This window comes from Pteropus medius, unplaced genomic scaffold (assembly GCF_902729225.1).
Source record: "Pteropus medius unplaced genomic scaffold, Ma_sr-lr_union100, whole genome shotgun sequence".
NCBI classification, from domain to species: domain Eukaryota; kingdom Metazoa; phylum Chordata; class Mammalia; order Chiroptera; family Pteropodidae; genus Pteropus; species Pteropus medius.
The window spans coordinates 1,766,281-1,788,812 of record NW_024347867.1 but is presented as its reverse complement, the minus strand read 5'-3'; the positions used below and the strand labels follow the sequence as shown (position 1 = coordinate 1,788,812).

The window sequence follows — 22,532 nt, the reverse complement described above, 5'->3', positions numbered from 1 at the left end:
GGTCCTTTGTTGTTCTCATTGTGATGCATGCAGTGCTACATCTACTTCTCATCCTTAGCAGAGTTCTACTGCACAAGCAAGTCTAGCCCTATCCTGAGAAATTAGGTACTAACTGCCTCCCTCTGATGAGGTGGCTGCCCACTAAATAACACTAAAGTTGGATGACTGAAAGAGGCAGGAATTGCTTTAAGCTTCCCTGTATCTTCTCTCTGATGGCAAGTGCCCCAACCTCCACTCATAGGAATCTGGTTAAAGTCTCTGGAGGAGCACTGAAGGAGACTGTCATGTGACTTAATAAATAGCCATAATCCTCAATATACAACAAGGTCCCTGTTGTACTTTTCAATTGGCATAAGTCTGTTAACTCAGTTACCTGGCTCCTTCTCAAAAGATGGCTTGTTTCTATGGAAAACATTGTTAGAATGAATGGGGTAAAATATGGTGTTCTGTGGATGAAGTTATCTTTTGGGAACCTCATTAAAGTGAGTGGGTGCCACATGGCTGGTGCATCAAGCTATGGTGGGTAGAGATGACCAACACCAAAGCAGCCATCCTACTCTATATTTGTTTGGCACTTTACAGTTTACAGCACTTTTTTAAAAAAATGTATTGAGACCTAATTTGCATACCTTAAAATTTACTTTTTAAGTGTACAATTCAGTAATTTTTAGTATACAAGTACTTTTACAGGACCAAAATGGAATAAGATGAGAACTTTGGCTTTTATATGTACCTGCCATGTTGTTCCCAGTTCCTATTCCTGCTTGGGATTTCTATTCCATGGTTCTTATACAAATACCTTCTTAAGAATCCTTAGTCTCAAAGATCTAATATGGCATCTCTTTGATTGTTTTCTGAAATGTTTGACGATTTAAATAGGGCAAAACTGTGAATTCCTGTGAAAGACATGAACACCTTAAAATAAAATTCCCAAATAATGGCATGCACAGAAAAACCTCTATTTAATTCAAGTTCAAATTGTAAATAATTTGCCCAGGTTACACAGGAAGAAATACGACTACATTTTAACCATCCCTGGCTTTACTTGCACAATAAATCATTTAGATTAATGTTTTAAATGGTTCCATAGCTCTCAGGCCTGATTGTAATAAAATGTAGTTTGTTGTTTCTGCTCACTATGGGAAGAAAGGAATAATATTTAAGAAAATTTTTTTACTTGAGGAAACAAAATCTTAGCACCCATTACAATGATGTCTACTAATGCTTACTAAAAATTTAATACTGGTTTATAAAGTTGATTTTTTTTTGCGGGGGAGGGGGTGATTTAAAATTAGGAAACTGGTAGAGAATGCTGAGTGCTCTTTAATATTATATGTAGAATTATTAGCTATATCTGCTTCTGGCATTTCAAGAACTTTCAAGAAGGTTACTACATCTTTATCTCTACTCTGGTTTACTAAAACACACACACACACACACAAGTTCCTTTGTGGTACCTCATTTATGACTAAAGTATGTTTTTAACTAAAGAGTTACATAAAAAATACTTTTAGAAATATATTGCCTCATCTTGCTTTCTTTTTTGCATTCCACTATTTACACAATACTGAACCCAAAAGAAAGACCTAAATTTATATTCCAAGAACTTGTAGGAAAAGTTGGCACTGCCTCCAAAACATCCATTCCTTTGACTGAGAAGTCTCTTCCCTGATGAACCCACACACATTATGAAGGACTTTCACATAGTAATTAGATCTGTAATCATGCTTCTTTATCTGCTGATGTGATTCGTACCTCATTTTATGAAATTATTTGTGTTTTATTTTGTCATTAACTCTCAACTCTCTTCCAGATGACTTTAAGCTATTTATGTGAAAATGAGTAGCCTGAAGTCACATCACATAACAGGCCAAGATCAGAGCCATGCTTATATAGTTCAGTCTCTGATTCAGCCTCTGAACTTTTTGCTTAGAGCCTACACTGCCATCCATGCTCTTCCAAAGGACCACTTACTTTGAGACTTGTTAATCCTGAAGAATCTTTGCTGCAGATGAAAGTGAATGTAAAATAAACATATTTTTAAAGTAAGTCAATATATATAGTACTTAAAATATTGCCTGGCACATGGTGTTATAGAGACTCAAATTAAAATATATATATATGTTAACATAACATAGATTGCATTTGTTTTAACAGATACATTGAACATACCAGATTAATTTCCCTTTCTTCTGTGTCAGAAGGCTCCTTTTGCTTCCCTGGAATTCAAAAAGAAAAATAAGAAACCAAAGGGAGCAAAGGACAACATAAAATTCTTCCCCAAGTTCCTATAAATTAGGGTTGTGGAAAGAATATGGTTTATGGAATCAGACTGCTAGGTTGAAATTCAGTCCGTAGAGCAGAGGTGGAATGCCCCTCCACTCATGCCCACTCACTTGCGTGCCAGTGACAGTGTTATTATTAGTTTCAGCTTGTTTATACATTGTGACTAGCATGGCACACACATCTCAGTATGGGAGAATTCATGGTACCCATTTCATTCACTGGTTCTTCTCCTCTCACCCCCAAAAAGCCCTCCAGCATATTCAATGGGAAGGGGCAGGATCTAATACATAACTTTAAAAAGGCTAGAAATCCTTTTCTGGAAACATTCTATACTCAGTGCCAGATGCACTGCTGTCCTGTCACCTACCTAACCAGGATCTCCTACTGCCTAGTTCACTTTAGATATGGTAAATCAAAGAATTTATCCTTAACTCTTTTTTCTGAAGTTCTGGGAGCAGTTCCAGCAGCCTAGGAAAGGTGATGAAACAGAGAGGGACTATGATAAGATACTTGGAGTTGCAGATGTGGAGTTGGGATTACGGAAGATTCCCTCAGTATTCTGAGAAGGTTCTGGACTCTGGAAGTCCTCACCACAAAATACCTAAAGCACTTTTGCCCAGACAAAGAGATCTCTTATTAAAAAAATAAGGGTTTCTCTGTCTAGCTTAGTTTCTATAAGTACACTGTGGCTGCTGTTGTGGGAAAGGAGGTGGGAGGTAATGGCAGAGAGGTAAAAAGGGAAAGAGAGAATTGATGTTGTTCATACTAGAGTTAGATCAGAATTCCCCATACATCTGTCTCTTACTGTATTTAAGTGTTTCCTTTTGACACTGAGGAAATTTTTACAAAAGCAGAAAAAAAAATGTTTTAAAAATATCACACCTCTCCCATCATAGCAAAAACCACATTTTCAAATGCGTTATTGTTGGCTGAGGGTTCAATTCAAGAATGTCTTTATGATGACAATAGAAAGTATAAGCACATGAATTTCCTCTGAGGACACTGGGTCTTCATTTAGACAAGGGTATGTGTGTCTGGCATGATGTGCCTGTGAAAAAGAGAATGAGGCAAACTAACTCAAATCAGACATGTTGATCTGAGAGATTATTTCCACCTCCCTTTCAACATCCTTAAAGTTTAGAAGAGCTTTTCACAGAAATCTAAGACTGACACATCTAGAATGTGTAAGTCCCAGCCATGTTTTCTCCTTACCATAGCCCTTGGCTGGAGCACTGTGCTATAGTAAGCATGCCTCACCATGATGAGAAGGAACCTGAATTAATTCATTTGGTTTTAGGTGGAAGGATGAGTTGTTCCCTAGGAAATCATTGTCTATGGTTTATTACAGAATACTGGGAAACAAAACAACAGGAACCAACTAAAACATATCAGTCCTGGTAATTGAACCCCAAATGTGTGGCACAGAATAGCAGAGGGAAGATGGAACCCACCTTGGTGCTTTCTCAGGCAATAGAATAGGCAGAAACAGGTGATGAGTAAGGGTAATCCTCCCAAAGGAAGCAAACTATAAAGGATCCATCGCCTGTCCTCCATCTGTTCCTTGGAGGGTGGTTCTAGGGCACTGGTTGTATCTGAAATATTAATCAATGCTAAAAACAGTTAGGAAATCTGAGATATATTAGGATCAGCAATACCTTCTGCAAGTTAGAACAAAATTCCAGCTGATGCCTTCATTTCTCTTTCAGTAGACGTTAGGAATCCCAGGCCTCAGGACTCTCATCCACCTCTTACTTTATTGCTGAGTGTATGTGGGTGGCTCTGGGTTATAGTTTATCTTTTGAAATTCTTATTCTGCTATGGTTAATCCCCCGTAAAACAATATTCATAAAGCTCTCAGAAAGCCCTTTCATTTACATTGTTTTATTTAACTCTCATATTCATCACTTAAGAAAAATAAGGAAGCCATTGTTTTGCATCTAGTCCCATGCCTTGAAAAGAAAAGTATTATTGTTCCAAGACTTGCCCAAGGTCAGACAGCTGTTGAGTAGCAATTGGGATTCAAGCCAACATGTTTCTGATATTAAACTCAAGTTCTTTTAACACAATGCTTTTCCATTGTCTCGTAACTCTTTGGTAGCTCCAAATACCTAATTATTTAGTATCTACAGATATTTTAGTAACTCCAAATATCATTTTCTTGGCTGATGCTTAATACTTTTGATCAACATTAACATGCATTAAGACTCTTTTTTGTCCATGGTAAGTTACAACTTATTTGTGGGTCATGAAACAATTTAATAGACCATAAATAACATTAAAAAATAAAACATTACAGAATAGAAAATGTCAGAATGTATCTTCAATTGTGTACTTGTGTTAATTTTTTTATGTAGAAAATCTTTATTTCTAAATATATTAACATAGTTATATATTGGTCGACCCATATGCTTGCTTTTAGGGTAAAGATGGTCAGGAGCTACTAGAGCTGAGCATGAAGTGGTTTTGAAATTCAGAGTGGTAACGAATGCTGTATTGTTCATGGTGCAGCTGCTGTTTAGGTTGGGAAAGCAGCCAAATCAATCCCAAGGGTGACAGACACAGTCATCTGGGGGAGGGGCATGGATAGGAACAGGAAGGAAGGTACCCACAATAGATCACCTAATACAAATAAATCTACTGATTGAAAAGATCTAACTTTTATTATTTTTCAAGCCATCAAACAATTTAGTTTTTTAATTTTATTTGACTAGTTTGCTACTTACTTATTAGAAGTTTTGAATCATTTTGAGTGTGTTCTGAAATAGAAAAACAAGATAAATATTGAACTTGGTGGTAAAAACAATGTGGGTGCATATTCGGATATGTTCAAAATCAGTGCTAGTATCTGAGAGGACTTCTGCATTTGCACACTAACAGAGAATCCAATAATCCAGCAAAAGGCAGTTTGTGTAGTTTGTAGGTAACTTTGAGATCACAGACACAAAGTAAATTCCTAAGTTTATTTTGAGGCTCAAAGAAAGACTGTGTAAATACAACACAACATTCACTTTCTGCTTTGACTCCCTCTTCTCCATTTCTTAAGCGTATGGAAGCAGTACAGGAGCCTGTATTATTTCTGGTACCTAGAACATACACTCAGCATGTACTCCAAGTGAGTGTGAAAAGCCACAAGGAAAGGATGGTTTTGATGACATGCTGGATACTCTTTCTGAAACAAAGATTGTGCCTCTCACTTCCTGCCTACTCATACCGCCCCCACTTTCCTGCTAAGACAATGATCACTTGTCTGTGTGAAATTCCTAGTCAGGAACTGAATGAGGGCAGACTGGGGAGGACAGAGTCACAGGCCATTGTATGTTCCAATGACTTTTCCCCAGCTCTGTCAAATTTTCTTCTGAGACTTTGCTTTGCAAAGAGCATTTGTTCATTCTTGAAGAATATTGCTTTCTCAACTGTATCCAAGCCCTACTTTATCACATCCTTGTTCTTACATAAACCAATTTTTAACTCAAACATAAAAAGCAAATGAGAGTCAGATACGAAAACGAAAATTCCCAATACCCTCTAAGAAAAATATTTCAAAGGGAGAAAATAAAATATTTTTTATCATACCTCTAAAATGTATTTACAAAAATCACAATCCTTAAATATGATTTCAGAATATATATTCTTCTCCTCACTTCATACTTAGTTCACTGAGTAATTCCAGGTACAGAAGAGAATGAATTTTTCTTTGACCCTTTTCCTGTTGTTTGTTTTTATTGCTTCATGAAAGGAAAATCCACACTCAGTTTAAAGCCAATTAATAAATAATTTATCTGACTTTTGTGAAGGAAGCAGAGATGCCCCTGAGAACCTTGACACATTTCCTGCTTCCCAAGATAGTATAATCCTTGATGTGTTAAAAAAAAAAACATTTTCACACATTATTACAGTACAAGGGAATGTATAATAATTGAGAGGCACAGAACTGAAATTACATAAAAATTGCTAGAAAAGAGAAATCACTTCTCCAAGGTAAATATGGAAGTCTTTATTAAGAACTTGGGAAATAAGCTGGGCTTGATAAGAGGGGTATAATTTTGATAGGTAGAGGCAGATAAATGGGTACCCCATGAGTGATGAGAACAGCACAGGCAGGACAGTGGTGAAGACATGTCAGTAGCAAATAGGGTTGTTAGGTTAAAGTTGAGAGTTTCTATATGGATTCCAGAAACAGTTCAGAAAAGAAGGTGGAGATGGACTATGGAAGGTCTTGAAGGCTGGTCAACAAACGTGAGCCTAATATTATAAGCACTGAGAATGCTCTGTAGGAGACTCAATAAAAGAGTGACATTACAAAAGAAGTTTATTAGGAAAATTAAGTTTATCAGGAAGCTTTTTTTGGCTGAAATGGATCAAAATGGGAAACACTAAAGACAAGGAGTTCATATAATTAACTGGAATTATTTAGAAGAAAGATAATAAAGGTCTGAGATGCTCATAGAGGCTGTAGGAGGGAACAAATCACAGAGTGGAAAGTTGTTGACAAACAAGAATAGAAAGCCAAAGCAAAGTCCTGGGGAATACCCAATGGGGGTCAGTAGTATTAGTTAACAAAGTGACAAAAAAGGAAATGATAGGAAGAAGGCAGAGTAGAACTCTTCAAAGACAAATTTAAAAGGACCTTAATGTCTCCTACTTAGCTCTTCGACTTTCCTTTAGACCACATCGTACTTTACACTCTGTCCCAGTCTGATCCCAATAAGCACGTCTCCTCAGAACACAGAGTTTAAGAGGAACTGCTGCCTCCCTTTCCTCTGAAGTTAAGCCCCCTCCTCCCCAACGGAGAGAGATTATCAATCCTAATTTCTCTAAAGTCTAGGACTTGGTCCCTAGAACAGCCACTTTACAAAATGTACAACCATTTGTAGTGGTCATGGAAGGACTCAAATACAAGATAGACATTTGACTAAACTCCTTTCTCTTGTACAGAAGTGGATTGTTTCCCATGAAGAAAGACTAAATTACACAAGAAGGCTCTCTTCCAAGAAAGGTGGACTCAATGTCACTATATTTAATTTTGCTATACATTATATCAATCAACATTACATAAATTATCTGGTAGTACTTAATTATTTTATATTTAATAGTATAATTAATATCGACCCAGAAGTAATGTTTTTGCAAGTTTTGCTTATTTTTTTACTTATTTTGCCAGATAAAAAGGTATTACTTCTTTAAAAATTTAATATTCTATCTCATTATGTGAATTTATAATGCAATGCTCTCCAGAAGCATTCATTCCGTACATCAATAGAGGCTTTTCCAGGTAGTTAAAGGCAATCTTTTCACTTTGCATAGATTATGTCATTTAATTTACTTATAAAGAAATTTTTATCGAGCACCCACTATGTGCCAGACATTATGCCACTTACTTGTAAAAAAGCAGAGATGTTGGTCATTTACATGTCTTCTTTTAAGAAATGTCTATTCAAATCTTTTGCCCATGTTTTAAAATTTATTGTCTGTTTGTTGTCGAGCTGTAAGAATTCTTTCTATATTCTGGGCACTTGTCAGATATGTGATTTGCAAATATTTTCTCACATTTTGTATTTTGTCTTTTTACTCTCTTGATAGTGTCCTTTGATACAGAAAAGTTTTTAATTTTGATGAGGTACAAGTTATCTATTTTCCTTTTGTTGCTTATGCTTTCGATATCATATCACCAAAACTATTGACAAGTCCAAGATCATAAAGAGTTGGTCCTATATTGTCTTCTAAAGAAACAGTATTATGATTTTATACATACATAGATTTTATAGTTCTAGCTCATATTTAAATATAAGGTCCATTTTCACTTATTTGTTTCTGTATATTGTGTGAGGTAGACATTCAAATCATTCTTTTGCATGTTCATATCCGATTGATCAGCACCATTTATTGAAGAAATTACTTTTTCCCATTGAGTGGTCTTGGCACTCTTGTCAAAAATCAGTTGACAAAGGAAGTATGGATTATTCTGGATTCTCGATTCTATTCTACTGAATTATATATTTATCCTTATGCCAGTAAAACAGTTTTGACTATCATAGTTATTTTTATTAAATTTATTGGGGTGATATTGGTTAATAAAATTGTATAGGTTTCAAGGATACAATTCAATATTACATCATTTGTATATTGCATTGTGTGTTCACCACTCAAATTTCTTTCGTCACCATATATTTGACCCTCTTTATCTACCTCCTCCCTCGCCCCCTTTCCCTCTGGTAATCACTAAACTGTTGTCTTTGCCTATGAGGTTTTATTTGTTTGTCTTGTTCATTTGTCGCTTTCAGCTTTATATCCCACATAGAGTGAAATCGTATGGTTTTCGACTTTTTTGTCTGCACTCCAATGTCCATTGCAGCATTATTTACAGTGGCCAAGACATGGAAACAACTGAAGTGTCCTTTGATAGATGACTGGATAAAGAAGTTGTGGTACATATATACAATAGAATATTACTCAGCTATAAGAAAAGATGAAATATTGCCATTGTGACAACACGGATGGAACTTGAGATTATCATGCTAAACAAAATAAGTCAGACAGAAAAAGAAAATTTTGAAATAAGGAAGTGTTGAGTCCTTCAATATCATTCTTCTTTTTCAAGATTTTTTTTTTTTTTTTTTTTTTGGGCTCATTGCAATTCCATATTACTTTTAGAATCAGCTTTTTTATTTCTGCAAATAGAAGGTTTGGGGATTTTAATGGGGATTACATTGAATCTGTAGATCACTTTGGGAACTATTGCCATCTTAACAATATTAAATCTTCCTATCCATGAAAATAGTTGTCTTTCTGTTTATTTACATCTTCTTTAATTTCTTTCAGCCATGTTTTATTTAGTGTGTAAGTCTTGCATTTCCTAGCTTAAATTTATTCCCATTTTATTCATTTTCATGTTATTCTAAATGGAATTATTTTCTTAATTTTCTTTTCAGACTGCTAGTTTATTGCTAGTCTTTAGAAATATTACAGATTTTTTGTTGATCACAATACAACTTTGTTGAATTCATTTATTAACTCTAGAAAATTTTGTGGGTTTTTAAGGATTTTCTCTATATAAGATCATGTCATCTGTGAATAAAGATTTTTACTTTTTCCTTTACATTTTGGATGTTTTTATTTCTTTTTTCTTGACTAATTGCTCTGGCTAAAACTTCCAGTTCAATGTTGAACAGAAGTGGCAAAAGCAGACATCCTTGTTTTGTTCCTATTCTTAGGAGGAACACTTTCAATCTTTCAACACGGAGTATGATGTTAGCTGTGGGATTTTCATAAACCAAATATTTTTTTTACTCTCCCCTACTCCTCTTCCCCACCCCCCATGTTTCATTCAGCTTGGTTTTGCCTAACTTAACCTCAACCTCTGTTTGCTCTGCTGTTTGAACCTCACGAGGTCCTCTCCAGAGGGCTTAAGGGGACAGCCAAGTCTATGAATATTCTCAAAACTCATCGAAGAGTCAAGTCATTTGTGTGCTGTTTGACCTCTGTGCAAAAGATGAGCTACTAACAAGTATATAATTTTCTGAGCACTAAAAACATAACTCCGAGAAATTATCAGTAAAAGTTGAGGACAGAAAAATGGGAGGAAAAAAAAAAGAAAAAGAATATAAGGACAGAGAATAGAAAGCTGTTTACTACTATTGGTATTCACTTTGTAATCTACTTTTGGACTTATCAAATAAATTTTATACCTGCTAAAGACAAAAACAATAACTTTTATTGTTATTATATTTTCCCTACTCTTCTCTAATTCACTCACTCTAAAACACACATACGCATACACACACAGACGTGCAGATGCATCAGTCTGTGAAGTGTGGCAGTGTTGTAATGTTTTTATATTATATAAGTTCAATTCTAACCTAATTACTTGATAATCTGGGTTCTCCTTTTCCTTGAAACATAGTGAGAACAACATTAGGTAGTCGTGGTGTCTAGAACTCACCTGTCACATAAATGGTTATTGAATGGCTTTCAATGAGTCCCGACGGAACAATCGCAGAACAGCGGTATGATCCATTGTCACTAGCCAGCACTCGATCAAAATACAGAATAAAAACGGACATATTCTTCCTGTTTTCCCAATTCATGTGTTTCCACTGTCCATTTTCAAGATCTGAACAGCTCTTTCCTTCGAGCTTGCACCAGGTCACATTAGGTCTGTTGGCACAATATACCGTAGGGCATTCCAGTTGATAAGAGGTCCCTGCTGAGATGTTCACGGAATGTCTCCTAACATAAAGTTGTGCGTCACATGATTTTTCCCCTAAAAGATAAAAACAAAATTAATACCAGGTCTGTTCTGGAAGGACCAGATATTTGCTACTTTAACAGTTTCTGCCTAAAATTTCTCAAGCACGATTCTAAAATATTTCCGGATAATGTTTTCCAGTAATTAAGCCTCACTAGCAGTGTCTGACAGATAGTAGGCATATAATATTTATTGAAAAAAAATCATTTCCTCAATTGTTCAATAATTTCCTCAATTTCCAAATTATTACTGATATTTTTATTATAAATTATATTTCATTGTACTTTTACTTATTGTTATTATTTTGTAGCCACTTCAATAAGTAGCAAATGATAATAGCAATTTCTTTTCAATTAGTTATTATATTTCGGGGACAGTTTAAAATACATAAATATTTTAACTCTTTTAATCCTCACAACAAAAATCATATAGTTATTATGAACCCTGTTTTACAGATAAAGAAACTGAAGTAGTAAAGAACTTGCCTAAAGTTATATGCTAATAATTAGGAGAATCGAGATTTAAACTCATACTAGAGTCCATTACTCTAATAATTCATTAATTCATAATTCATTAACCATTTCTCTATTGTTTCTTGAGCAGTAATCATGTGTTCTATTTCTGGCTCTGGTATATTCCAAAAAGTGGAAGAGAGAAATTTTTGTACACAACTATTTCCCTATAGTATTTGGCATTAGGAATTTTCTTCACTTGTTTTTCAATGGCTTTAATGCTACCTTGAAATTTTCTTCAGAACTTTTTCTATGTATGAGACATACAACTCATGATACTATCTAAAAATAGGATGATCTGAAATAATTTGAAATATTATGTTTTCCCAATTGGAAGAGGAGCAGTGATCTACCTCTTTGGAAGTTCTGCCTATTGACCCAATACAGGAAATATGCTGCCTTTTGTTTTGGTGGGGAGAGCTGTTTTCTGAAAACAGATTTTTCTTTTTTATGAACCTTTTGTTAGTATTGTAAATTGTATATAAAATCCTCAGCCAAGAAAAAAATTTTTAATATTTTATATTATTGAATAAGTTCTGTTACCTATAACTTATCATAAAAGTATTTCCTGGTAACCTCAATATCTGGAATATCACTAACAACCAAAACAAATATATGAAAAAAAAAAATCTTCTCTAAACAAGCAAAATAGATATTTCACGATTTAAAATTTAACTCATTTCATACTTGATTCTTACAATTCCATTATCATTTCCTAATCAGCCCAGAAGGCATAATACAGAGTTGTATATTGCAGAGTAATAACTATGTTCGTAATGATAAGACAGAATCAAAAATAAAACTTTAAATTATATTTAATACCATCAATATTTTGAAACAAAGAAATGTTGAATCTCTTTTACAGAAAAATTTTATCAGAAATGATTACTTCAAAAATGTTTTGGCCTCCAAAGGGGCAAAATTCAATTACTTAGAATGTACTTTCATGTGGAGCATTTATTCACTGATAATTGCGGGTCTGTATTGTCCCTTTTGAGACTCATGCTTAAAAGGAACATGAGAAATGACACTAATTTATAAAACCATTTAACCTTTTTCATCATAAGTATATGTAAATCATTGAATGATCTACTACGAAACTGACTCTCTGTGCTGATAAAAAAATAGATCAACATTCTCTTTTCTTAAGTACTTTGTAGTGATTTATATCTTTCTATTTTTTAAGTAGAGTTAAAGTTAAGCATGTTTTCTTAAGAGTGTTTTCTCTTTAAGTTTCTTTTCTTTGATCATTATAGTTCTTTCTTGGCTCTATTTTTCTGTTTCAAACTATTCTTTGAGCAATATGTTCAATCTGTCCCCTTTATTAATTTCTTTCACTCATTTTCAAGCATTCTTCTGAATAGATTCACAGTATCATATCTTACAATGATAAAAACATAACTGAGATTACAGCCCAAACTGTCTTTTAAAAATAAAGAGGGCTAAGGACTAGTCAGATGTTGAACTGTGGGACGACTTTGAGCCCCGCATTCCACATACTGCTCTACCTAACATAAAGTTCCACTTTTTTTCTACATCTTCGCCAGCATGAATATGCTCATTTCAAGCTATTTCCTAACACTCAATAAACCTCACACTATAATTTGTGCTCACGTCTTATCAATCCTTGCTCAGAATAAGTGTAACTTTATTGAGTTTTCAGGAATCAGATTGAGACAAGGGACCTGCAAAGAACGTTTAGAATCTCTGAATATTTATATATTTATAACTGCTCTGAGACCTCAAACAAATTCGCTTTAAGACTTCATAATTCATTTGCTGCCAAAAATTCAGAATAAAAATGAAAATAAACTAAGTCATGAGGATGAGGTTTTCAAAAAATTGAAGAGAAAGGGTAAGATACTTTACTAAAAGGAAGTGCCTAACAATATAACACCTAGATGTGGTTATACCTATGACAAAAAAAGCAAGGCGGCATAGGCAGAAAGGCCAAGTGAAACCCTTGTTTCCAGAAGTCGAACCCTCTCCCTAAAGTTAACAGGCTGTCTCAGCCTCCTAACTTCCTTTACATTTACTTGGATAAGTCAATTATAGTCAATGGAGTCTATAACTCTGAGCCGGCTTTGTGAAAAATAACATGATAGTTACAGGCAAAGACCTTCTTCCTTCAAGAAACTTACCATACAGTTGATGAGACAAGATTAACTAACAACATCTCTTTTCTGGATTAAATTTACAATCTACCACTTTTTTTCCTTCAAGTTTACCTAAGCTGAAAGCAAAGCTCAGAGGGATCTTGTATGCTAGTTGTTAGGAGGTATGGGAATAAATAAGACGGGGTGCCTGCCTTCATGGTTCTTGCCTTATGATGGAAAATAAAAACATTTGACAAATGGGAGAATGAAATAACATGGTAAAGAAGTGCAAATCTTCGGGCGTGCCGAGGATTCACTTCAGCTGGAGCTATTGAGGCAAGGCTTAATGGAAAGCTTGTTGGGGCAAGGCTTAATGGAAAGCTTGTATTTGAGCTGAACCATAGTGAAGGGGTAGCTCTATAATAATTAGAGCAGTGAATGGGCAGGGGAGGTATTTAAAACTGAAAAAATGGAAGGAGAAAGGCAGAGAGGCCAAGATTCTCATGGGAGATTCAAGGAATTGATACACGCTCAGATCATAATTTTCTGAAATAGTGACATGAAGATCACTAGTTGTTTCAGAATGAATGAAATAAGCATTAGATGGAAGAAGTTTAAATTTTGCTTAAAATCATGAGAAAAGACAGAGACTGATTCTTTGGAGATATTTATAAAAGTCATGGACATAACTAAAAATGGGAATACTCATTTGAACACAGTTGTTCAAATGCTGACACGCTGTGCGATACTGACATAGCCACCCAGTCTCACTGGCCCTCAATTTCTTTAAAATAAAATGAAAGGATTGGACTTCAAAAACAAGAAAATTCTTACCCACCATTCTTGCTACTCAGAAACACATTTATAACTTTACCTCCCTCACCGTGTAACTGTGTAACAAAACCACTTCTAAGTCTCATTTTCTGCAACAATTTGTCACCATTTCATTTAGACATAGGGCTGTCACCCACTGCTGGTAGCACAACTGAACATCCTTCCTAGTCTCAGCATTTTATGTCTATATGCTTGGGAGGAATGCACGAAGTAGAGAAGGGAGCTGGCTGATCATCCTCATCACATCACTGACCTGCAGTGGAATGATGGAAACATCACTGTCATCCCCACGTATTCCTATCAGCAAGATGGAGATCAATGACTGACACATTGGCTGGCATAGGGAATTTTTCTTGAATGGGGGGAGTAAATAGATAAATGCAGGCTTGCCAACAGGCACTAAAAGTCATCGAGAGTACTTCCTCTTTGTACAAAGAAGGTATTATATTTCCTATGTCTCCAAGACTCAAAATGATATTTGTTGCACAGGATGATGCAGTAAGCTAGAAGGCACGATTCTAATTTTCCATCCTACAAGTATGTTGACACTTCTTTACTGCTTGTCCTAAATTATGCATATCTATATTATGACACTCAAGACATCCAGAGCTGTCCCCAAGGGGTTCGTGTTGTCGAAAAAAAATTTTTTTTTTCTGAGGAGAGATGAAGATCATAGTTGCTTTAGGCTGGGGTTTATAGGTCAATATTAGTTATGGTTGTTCCTGCTGTTATTGCTCCTGTTGTTTTCAAACATTCATATTTAATGGTAGGAAATTTTCAATGATAAAAATAATTTAAATATATGCAGTAAAAAGATGAAACCTCTACCATCTCTAAGCCATCGAATAATGCAGTATCCCTTTTCAAGTCACTATAGGTTTTGGAAGCTTCTCATTTTTAAAATTCTTATGAAAATCATTACTATGTTGTTATAGTATATACATCCCATGAGTAGGCTCTACCTAGAATATTTGATGCCCAGAGGACATTTTTAACAACCTCTATATGAAAAAATATTTTCAGAAATAATCGTGAAATGAAACAAACAATAAAATAAACATAAAAGACAAATAGCCAGTGAATTTTTTTATTGAAGTTTATACCTAAAACTATGCATTATTATTTGAAAAATATTAGAATAAAAAAGGAAAAATGCACAGCTATTTATTTAATAATTTTATATCTACCTCAATTGTGTGAACTTTTATCCTTTAGTTAAAGCCTGATATAGCAGTTAATATAAATAATTTTACAGTAACTAATAAGTGAATTTTATTAAAACTGGAATTCTATAAAAGATACAATTTAGGCAATAACTAAATTATACCACTAATGTAAAGTGTTTTTTTCCTTATTTCTCTTTTAAAATTTTAAAACAATTAACACTTTAAAGAAAATACATTTCAATTGTAAAGCTATTAATCAATAAAACAGTTTATGTAAGAACTGGAATTACACCTCACAATAAGTACAGTTTCACTGTTTTAAAGTTTAAACAAATAAATATTCAAAATGATTGCACAGAATGAAAGAAAAAGACCTCTTACATTCTTATTCTTTGTCTCTATAATCGCCGTGGTATTATTGTGTATTTAAAATCTACTATTTATTTTTATTAGTTTCAAGTATACAGTACATTGGTTAGACATTTATACAGTTTATAGAAGAATTCTGGAATGTGGAGTGCCACAGGGACTGGAGATTCAAACTGTGCCTGGAGCAAGCTTCAGTGATTCCAAGTATTATAAATTTACCCTTGAAATGTGGCTGAATTTGTACATATGTTCAGGGCCAACTCTATAACTGGGACGTTCTCTTACCTAACTTTCACATGGAATGCAATGGTTATCAAAGGGGAAGTACTAAAAATGTACTCATTCAAAGCTTACATACACATTATTAAAACTCAGCAGTAACCATAGTAATGATTGATCATTTTAGATCAGAACTATTTTTAGGGGAGGGGTATTTTATCACTGATATTGTTCGGAATTGCTGGAATATGTTGATAATTGAAAGTAGACCAACTTTAATTTGTTTTTAAATTCTTTATAGATAATGTACTCCCTACTGCTCACTCCAGGGTTGTGGACAGCTCGTTGTCAATGACTATTTAGTAAGGTGGCAGTTTTTAGTGCAAAGGGGATGCAGAAAGAGGTTTAATTTCTTTAATTTCTTCATTATATATTTCTTTGATTATCTTGAACAAGAGCCATTCTCTCAGAGCTCTCAAATCTCTTAAGAGGGATAGAGCCCTTCATGCTGGGTCAATCAAGAAAGGCTCAAGGAAGAGGTTGAACCCTCTCCTGCCCCAAACTCCACCCTGGGGCAAATCTGGTCCTCCTCTTATTTCCACACGGGAGCCATCTTGGTTTCTTTTCCCTTTACTACTCTATTTTATTAGTCATCAAGTTAACTTGATTCACTACCCAAAATATCTTCCAAATTTGTTTCCATGCCACTGCTTTAATTTGGGTCTTATTCTATTTCATATGAATTTTTGTCACAGCCCACCAACTTGTCTTCTATATCCCAAATTTGTCCTTGAGCCCCTCCCCCCACTCCAATCCTTCTTACATCACTGTCACAGTTTGTTAAAAGAAAAGAAAAATCCAATGACAAGACTTTTTGCCTAAAACCCTCCAGAGACTCTTCAGTGCTTGCAAGAACATGTTCGAACTTTATCAAATGGCATTTAGCCCCTGATTCTTTATGCAAACTCACTCACCCTCATATTCCAGCATCCCAAGTCCACTTGATGTCCCCTTGCCCCCATCACCGAAGTCTCATACTATTATTTTGTCTGACATGCATCACTCTATTATAATTAAATATGTGTTTATGTTCTGTCTTTTTATTTGCTCTATGACCTTCTCAGTGGGATGGTACCTGTCTCTACAGGAGAAGATGGGCTTAGAAAAGGTATGAAGTGAGATGGCATGATGTACACTGAAACCAAACAAAGACAGCTTCATAGAGAGAAAAATCCATTCACAACTCTGACTAATGCTCTCTGCGCACCAAGAACACAGAGAAGACACAGCTGACCCTTTAGAGGTGGGCCAAAGGCACTGTGGTAAAGAATGTATGCATCTCACAATACCTTGCTGTGGTTAAGTTATAACCATGAAAGAAAAACTAGACCTCACAATATACAGTGTGGAAAGTCTGATTTATGTCTACTAAGGGGTGATATTCAATATATTTAAAAAGGGACACTCCATGGTTATCTGGATACCCACATCAGCTAATCAGAAAGGCATGCCAGCTGCAAACAACTGCATGGTCCAGAACTTTCCAGATGACCAAGTGTAGCTGCAGGTATAAATACCATCAGGAGTCTAAAAGCATAGGTAATTTGTGAAACTTACTACCATTAAAAAAAAAAAAAAGATTCGTGATTACAAATCTTGCATGAAATACAATTATTTCTTATTTTCAATGACCATATGCCTTGATTATTAACATTAGGAAAATCTCAACTGAGCTTCACTGTTTTTCCACTGAAAAATTCTTACATATTTATGGAAAGTTCAAAATGATTATATTCACTGAAAGAAATAAATGAATGCATCCTGTAATGAATGCAAAAGTCTTATTGGAATTCAGACAGGATTAGAGTTGAACATAGAAATGTAAACAATTGGAATATTACTCAGCCATAAGAAAGGATAAAATACTGCTATTTGGGACAACATGGATGGATCTTGAGATTATCATGTTTGGCAAAATAAGTCAGACAGAAAAAGTTGAGAACAGTATGATTTCACTCATATGTAGGATATAAAATGGAAAATAACAAATGAACAAGACAAGCAAACAAAAACTTATAGACAGAGACACAGTTTAGTGGTTACCAGAGGGAAAGGGAGGACGAGGGCGGTAGATAAGGGTAAAGGGGATCAGATACATGGTGATGGAAGGAGATTTGGCTTTGGATAGTGAACACACAATGCAATATACAGATGATGTATTATTGAATTGTACACTTGAAACCTATATAATTTTATTAACCAGTGTCACACCAATAAATTTAATTTAAAAAAAGGAAAAAAAGAAATGTAAACAAACATTTTTTCAAAAAACTAAAATGATTATGAAAGATGTAATGCGACAATAATTTTTTGTGACATCAACTAGGATTTTAGCTTCTACCAGAAGATATTATGAGAGACAAATAACAAACAAACAAACAAAAACTTCACACACATAGTGGGGAGACTATGGAAGGAGAGAAGTCTTCAGACTCAGGAGGAAAACAGGCCTTCAGAGAATACAAGTGGTCCGATCTAACTATAGAGGGCTGGAGTGATGAAGAGGAGAGAAGATATGATGACCATCAGAAACAGGTAGCTAGTGCCTCTTTCCTTACAAATTTGTGTGGATTTAGTGAAGTGATTCCTTGAGGAACTGGCTTGAGCATAGTCAAGGCCAGTCCACATACGGCAACAGTAGCCACGTAATCACACATCAAAGATCCTGGAAGGACATCCACCTGGACTGTCTCAGAGAATTACACACACAGCATCAGCAAGCTCACATAGCATACTTCCAGTCATAAGTGAGCTGCCATCAACTCACGAAATCAGAAATGTGGTGATACGAGGTGAGGGTGGGAGAGTTTTACCTCATACAGAAACCACTAATTGAATGTTGTATTATGTAGCGTTGATTAAACTTATTACTTTAACTTGGTAGTAAACAAACTCACTGTATAAGTCAGATATTCCCAAATGCTAGGAATACCTGGGGAAATCTGAATAAGAATAATGCACACATACATGTGTTTAAATCAGAGCTTGTCTTTTAACAGGCGATCATTGTTACTTTAAGGAAAATCCTATGAATTTATCTCAAAGGTACAATGAAAATTAATTGAGTTCAGTCCCTACTGCGAGGTAAAACATATTCACATACATCTACCTGACAAACAACATGTAATGTAATATGGATAACAGACATAGAACTCGTATACAATAATAGTTTAAGTTTTTCTTCTTCTCTGTGCATATTGTCTGATATTGGTCTTTTGAGAGGAATAGGTATCTCTTCCCTTTCTAAACACATACACACACACACGGGGCAGGGAGCTAGAGAGAGAGAGAGGGAAGAGAGAGAGAGAGAGGGAGAGAGAGAGAGAGAGGAGAGATGTGAAACCTTTCTTTAAGTTTGCTTTCATAAGATATTTATTTAGCATATTTTGAAGCAATTTCTTATTGGGCTAAAATTTATCATCATGTGATATGACTACCTGGGGGAAAAATTTGAAGACAATCCTTTTAATTTACTTGGATTGACCAATTTAAAACTTTAAGCCATGTATCTCTTGGTTTTATCTAGTTTGGGATTATGCTGAAATTGTTTTGTTTTGAAGCACTCATTCTAGCATTTGCCATAGCTTTGTCTAACAGTTAGCAAAATTTATAAAGTACCTGTGCCATGTCTCTCTTTGAGATATTAAAGAATAAGATGAGCAAAGAGCTTTAGTGATTATGGGGTCAGGTAATATATGAATAATTTCAGTCACATCTGGGAGATCGCCCCCGAAATCACTTCTTTGCATTCTTTGTCACTCACTTGCTCACAAGTGCACTGGACCTCATATTATCAAAGCACTGTGGACCTATCCTAGATACTCCAAACAAGAGGAAATTACAGATATGTCTAATATTTTTTGTTTTTATTATGTCTTATGCACTTTTAGAAATCATACATGTATTGCTTTATTTGATTCTCAAAATGATTTTGTGGGGTAATTACTATTATTATCTTTATTTTAAGTTGGGGAAACCAAAATTAGAGAAACTAAGCCACTTCGTCAAGATAACTATCTGGTGGGGTGGAGCCAGGACCAGGACTCAAACCCAGGCCCGGCTAATTCTAAAGTACAAGCTCTTCTCTGGCAGGGTGGTTGCGAAAGAAAATGAGAACAGGTAAGTTCTTACTTAGCACTATGCTTGCTTATAATAAACAATAACTTCCAGGTATTATACTTTTTGGATAAAATGAATTTAGAGAGGTGACACAGAAGTTGAGTTATTGTCCAAGATCACAAGGCAAGTAGGTGGCAGAGACAAGGTAAATACACAGGTGCCTCAAGTGGCCCTGCTCTGAACAGTTATTCCCAACTCCTTCAATATGGATCAACAGTGATGTATAAAAACTGGTATATTCACCAGGCAAACAAATATAATTAAAAAGGCAGTATACTCCATAGAAAAAAAATGTCTTTTTATATAAGAGATAAAATCCTACAGAATTATACTAACCAGAAGGCTGGTCTTGGTCAAAACTGGAAAGCTAAAAAAGCTTTGTCTTTGCGTACTTTTCTGAACTTTCTCTCAGTAAATGTTCATTACGTAGCTACCAAAGACAAATGTCTTCCTGTGGTTCTAACCTATTGGTCACTGCTTTTGTCTCTCCATGATAGGATTCATATGCATTCCATTCCTTCAGAGTCTTACCTGCCCTATGCAACAAGGATTAGTATGGAGGAGAGTTTGTTGGACATTGTGTAATTATCTCTCTGGCATAGCAAAAGTTTTTAGCCAATTTAATGAGCCCTAAAAACAATGATTCATGATGATAATTCAGAGAATAGTTCTAGCTGGGGAAGGCATTGACTGTCTGGTCAGAGATACTGGGTCCTCCACTCTGGTCACTTCAGGAAGAAAAGCAGGGCAGAAAAAGCTGAGAGTATATCTTAGAAGCTATGGACAGCAGCATCAAAGAGAGCCCTTAACGTTTTATCTGAAACCAACATGACTATTTTTAAATATTGCCTTCAGAGATAGAGTGGTTATGTGTGATGCTCAGAATAAGTGTGGGTTATGTATTATTAGAAAGACAAAGGAAAAGCTCATCTCTTCTTTCCCAGATACTTCCTGGCCTTCCTATACATCATGCTTCAGAGATCACACTGATATTCATTGTCATTTTCAAAGCCCTAGAAGTCACTTAACCATATCAATATGGGCAGAAACTGCCAGTTGTCTACTAATATTACTTCTCCTCTTCTAATAGTAGAAGAAAATGAAATGGGACCATGACCACCCAGCTAGAGCTGAAATGCCCCAGACTTCCTTATTGCCACTTCTGGACAATTCGCTGTTTGTGATGTATAAGGGTTTCAGGCTATGCCCATAAGATAAATGTGGCTATCAGGAAGGAGAAACGGAGGAGGCACAAAGCTCTACCAACTTAACCCATTGTTTCCCTATGACTGACCAAGATAAGATAGCCCCTCTAACACTCTCCTGGATTGTGTTCAAAGTGAACGTCAAATTGTGCATGTTTAGATTTTAAGCATACTGAAATGATACCCTTGCTTATATACACACAGACACATGCACACAAGTAATTTCTTCCATAGACATAAGGAGGAAAATCAGAGTCCATAAGCACTAGAGGACACCTGAAAGGTGGATAATATTGAGCTGATTTTGAGGTAAGGGAATGGAGAATATTATAAAATTGAAGCAAATTACTTATGACATAATTTGATGACACAATGTAATTCAAGTCTCCCCATCTCTGTTATCATTTCTTGGTAACTGGGATGAAAGTAGATAATGATATCAAGAATTATTCCTAGATGACTTTTGTCAACCCAAATGAGAGATGGTTTCCCAAAACTACTTTAAAGGAACTATTAAGGTAATTAAATTTTGTACTAAAAGGAATTAAAAAAATCATTAGCTAAACTTATACAGCACTTACAATGCATCAGATACTGTTTCAAGTGTTTTATAGAATTAATTCACTTAACACAACAACCTTGGAAAGTCAATATCATTATCGTCTCCATTGTTTAGATGAGGAAGGAGAACCAGAGAGGTTATAGTTATAGAACCAGTAAATGGCAGAGATGGGATAGTGGTCCGGGCAGTCTGGCTCTGGAGTCCCTGACCTTAACCGCTCCACCGCAGCCTCTCCAAAGAACAAAGCAAAAGGTTGATTTCATTTTCGGACTTGATTACAAATGTTTGTGAACATTTTTCTTTCAACAGCTCTGAATTGTAAGTAAAGAGGAAACTCACAAATAATGGAAATTAAGTAGGAAAGTCCCAGTGAAGCAAAATAAAGAGTCTTTAACTTCAAATAGAGGAAATTTTGATAGTGGAGCAGAGGAAGCAAAAGCTCTTTAATAGAGCTTTTCAGTGTTTGGAAAGTCTAGCCAAGGCTGTGATAAGCACAGGGGTTAATCTTTTCATACCTTAATCCAGGAAATCCTGTAGCTTCAGAACGTATTCCTAGACATTTATGTAAAAGGTAGTCATATTTTGTGGCAGGCATTCTTGCAATAACAATACACAAGCATTTGGCAAAAGGCAGAACTCCATCTCTAGCATATATGTGCACATTTCCATAGGAACAAATAGCTACAGCTATAGAAATAATCCTGATAAAGACCTCGGAACTTCAGGGAATGAGAGACAGATGCAGAGCACTTCCTGCCCTGATGTTTCTGCTCTGACTGAAGGATATGGCCAGTTCATGCTGAAGCAACACAATCTGTGTGGGATCCATGGTTCATATTGAACTATCACAATAGAGGCA

General features: G+C 35.3%; 1 protein-coding gene across 4 annotated transcripts in view; it reads right to left on the bottom strand.

The window, feature by feature from the left end:
- Positions 1-22,532, bottom strand: part of BTLA (B and T lymphocyte associated) — a 42,108-nt gene that overhangs the window by 3,146 nt on the left and 16,430 nt on the right. For 3 of the 4 annotated variants that reach the window (XM_039878976.1, XM_039878977.1, XM_039878978.1), the window contains exons 3-6: positions 10,226-10,546; positions 5,010-5,042; positions 3,738-3,878; positions 2,173-2,219 (exon numbers count right to left, since the gene is read on the bottom strand). In XM_039878976.1, the coding sequence (XP_039734910.1) occupies positions 2,173-2,219; positions 3,738-3,878; positions 5,010-5,042; positions 10,226-10,546 (542 nt within the window). The remainder of the gene's footprint in view (positions 1-2,172; positions 2,220-3,737; positions 3,879-5,009; positions 5,043-10,225; positions 10,547-22,532) is intronic. The other variant, XM_039878979.1, reaches the window with a different exon arrangement.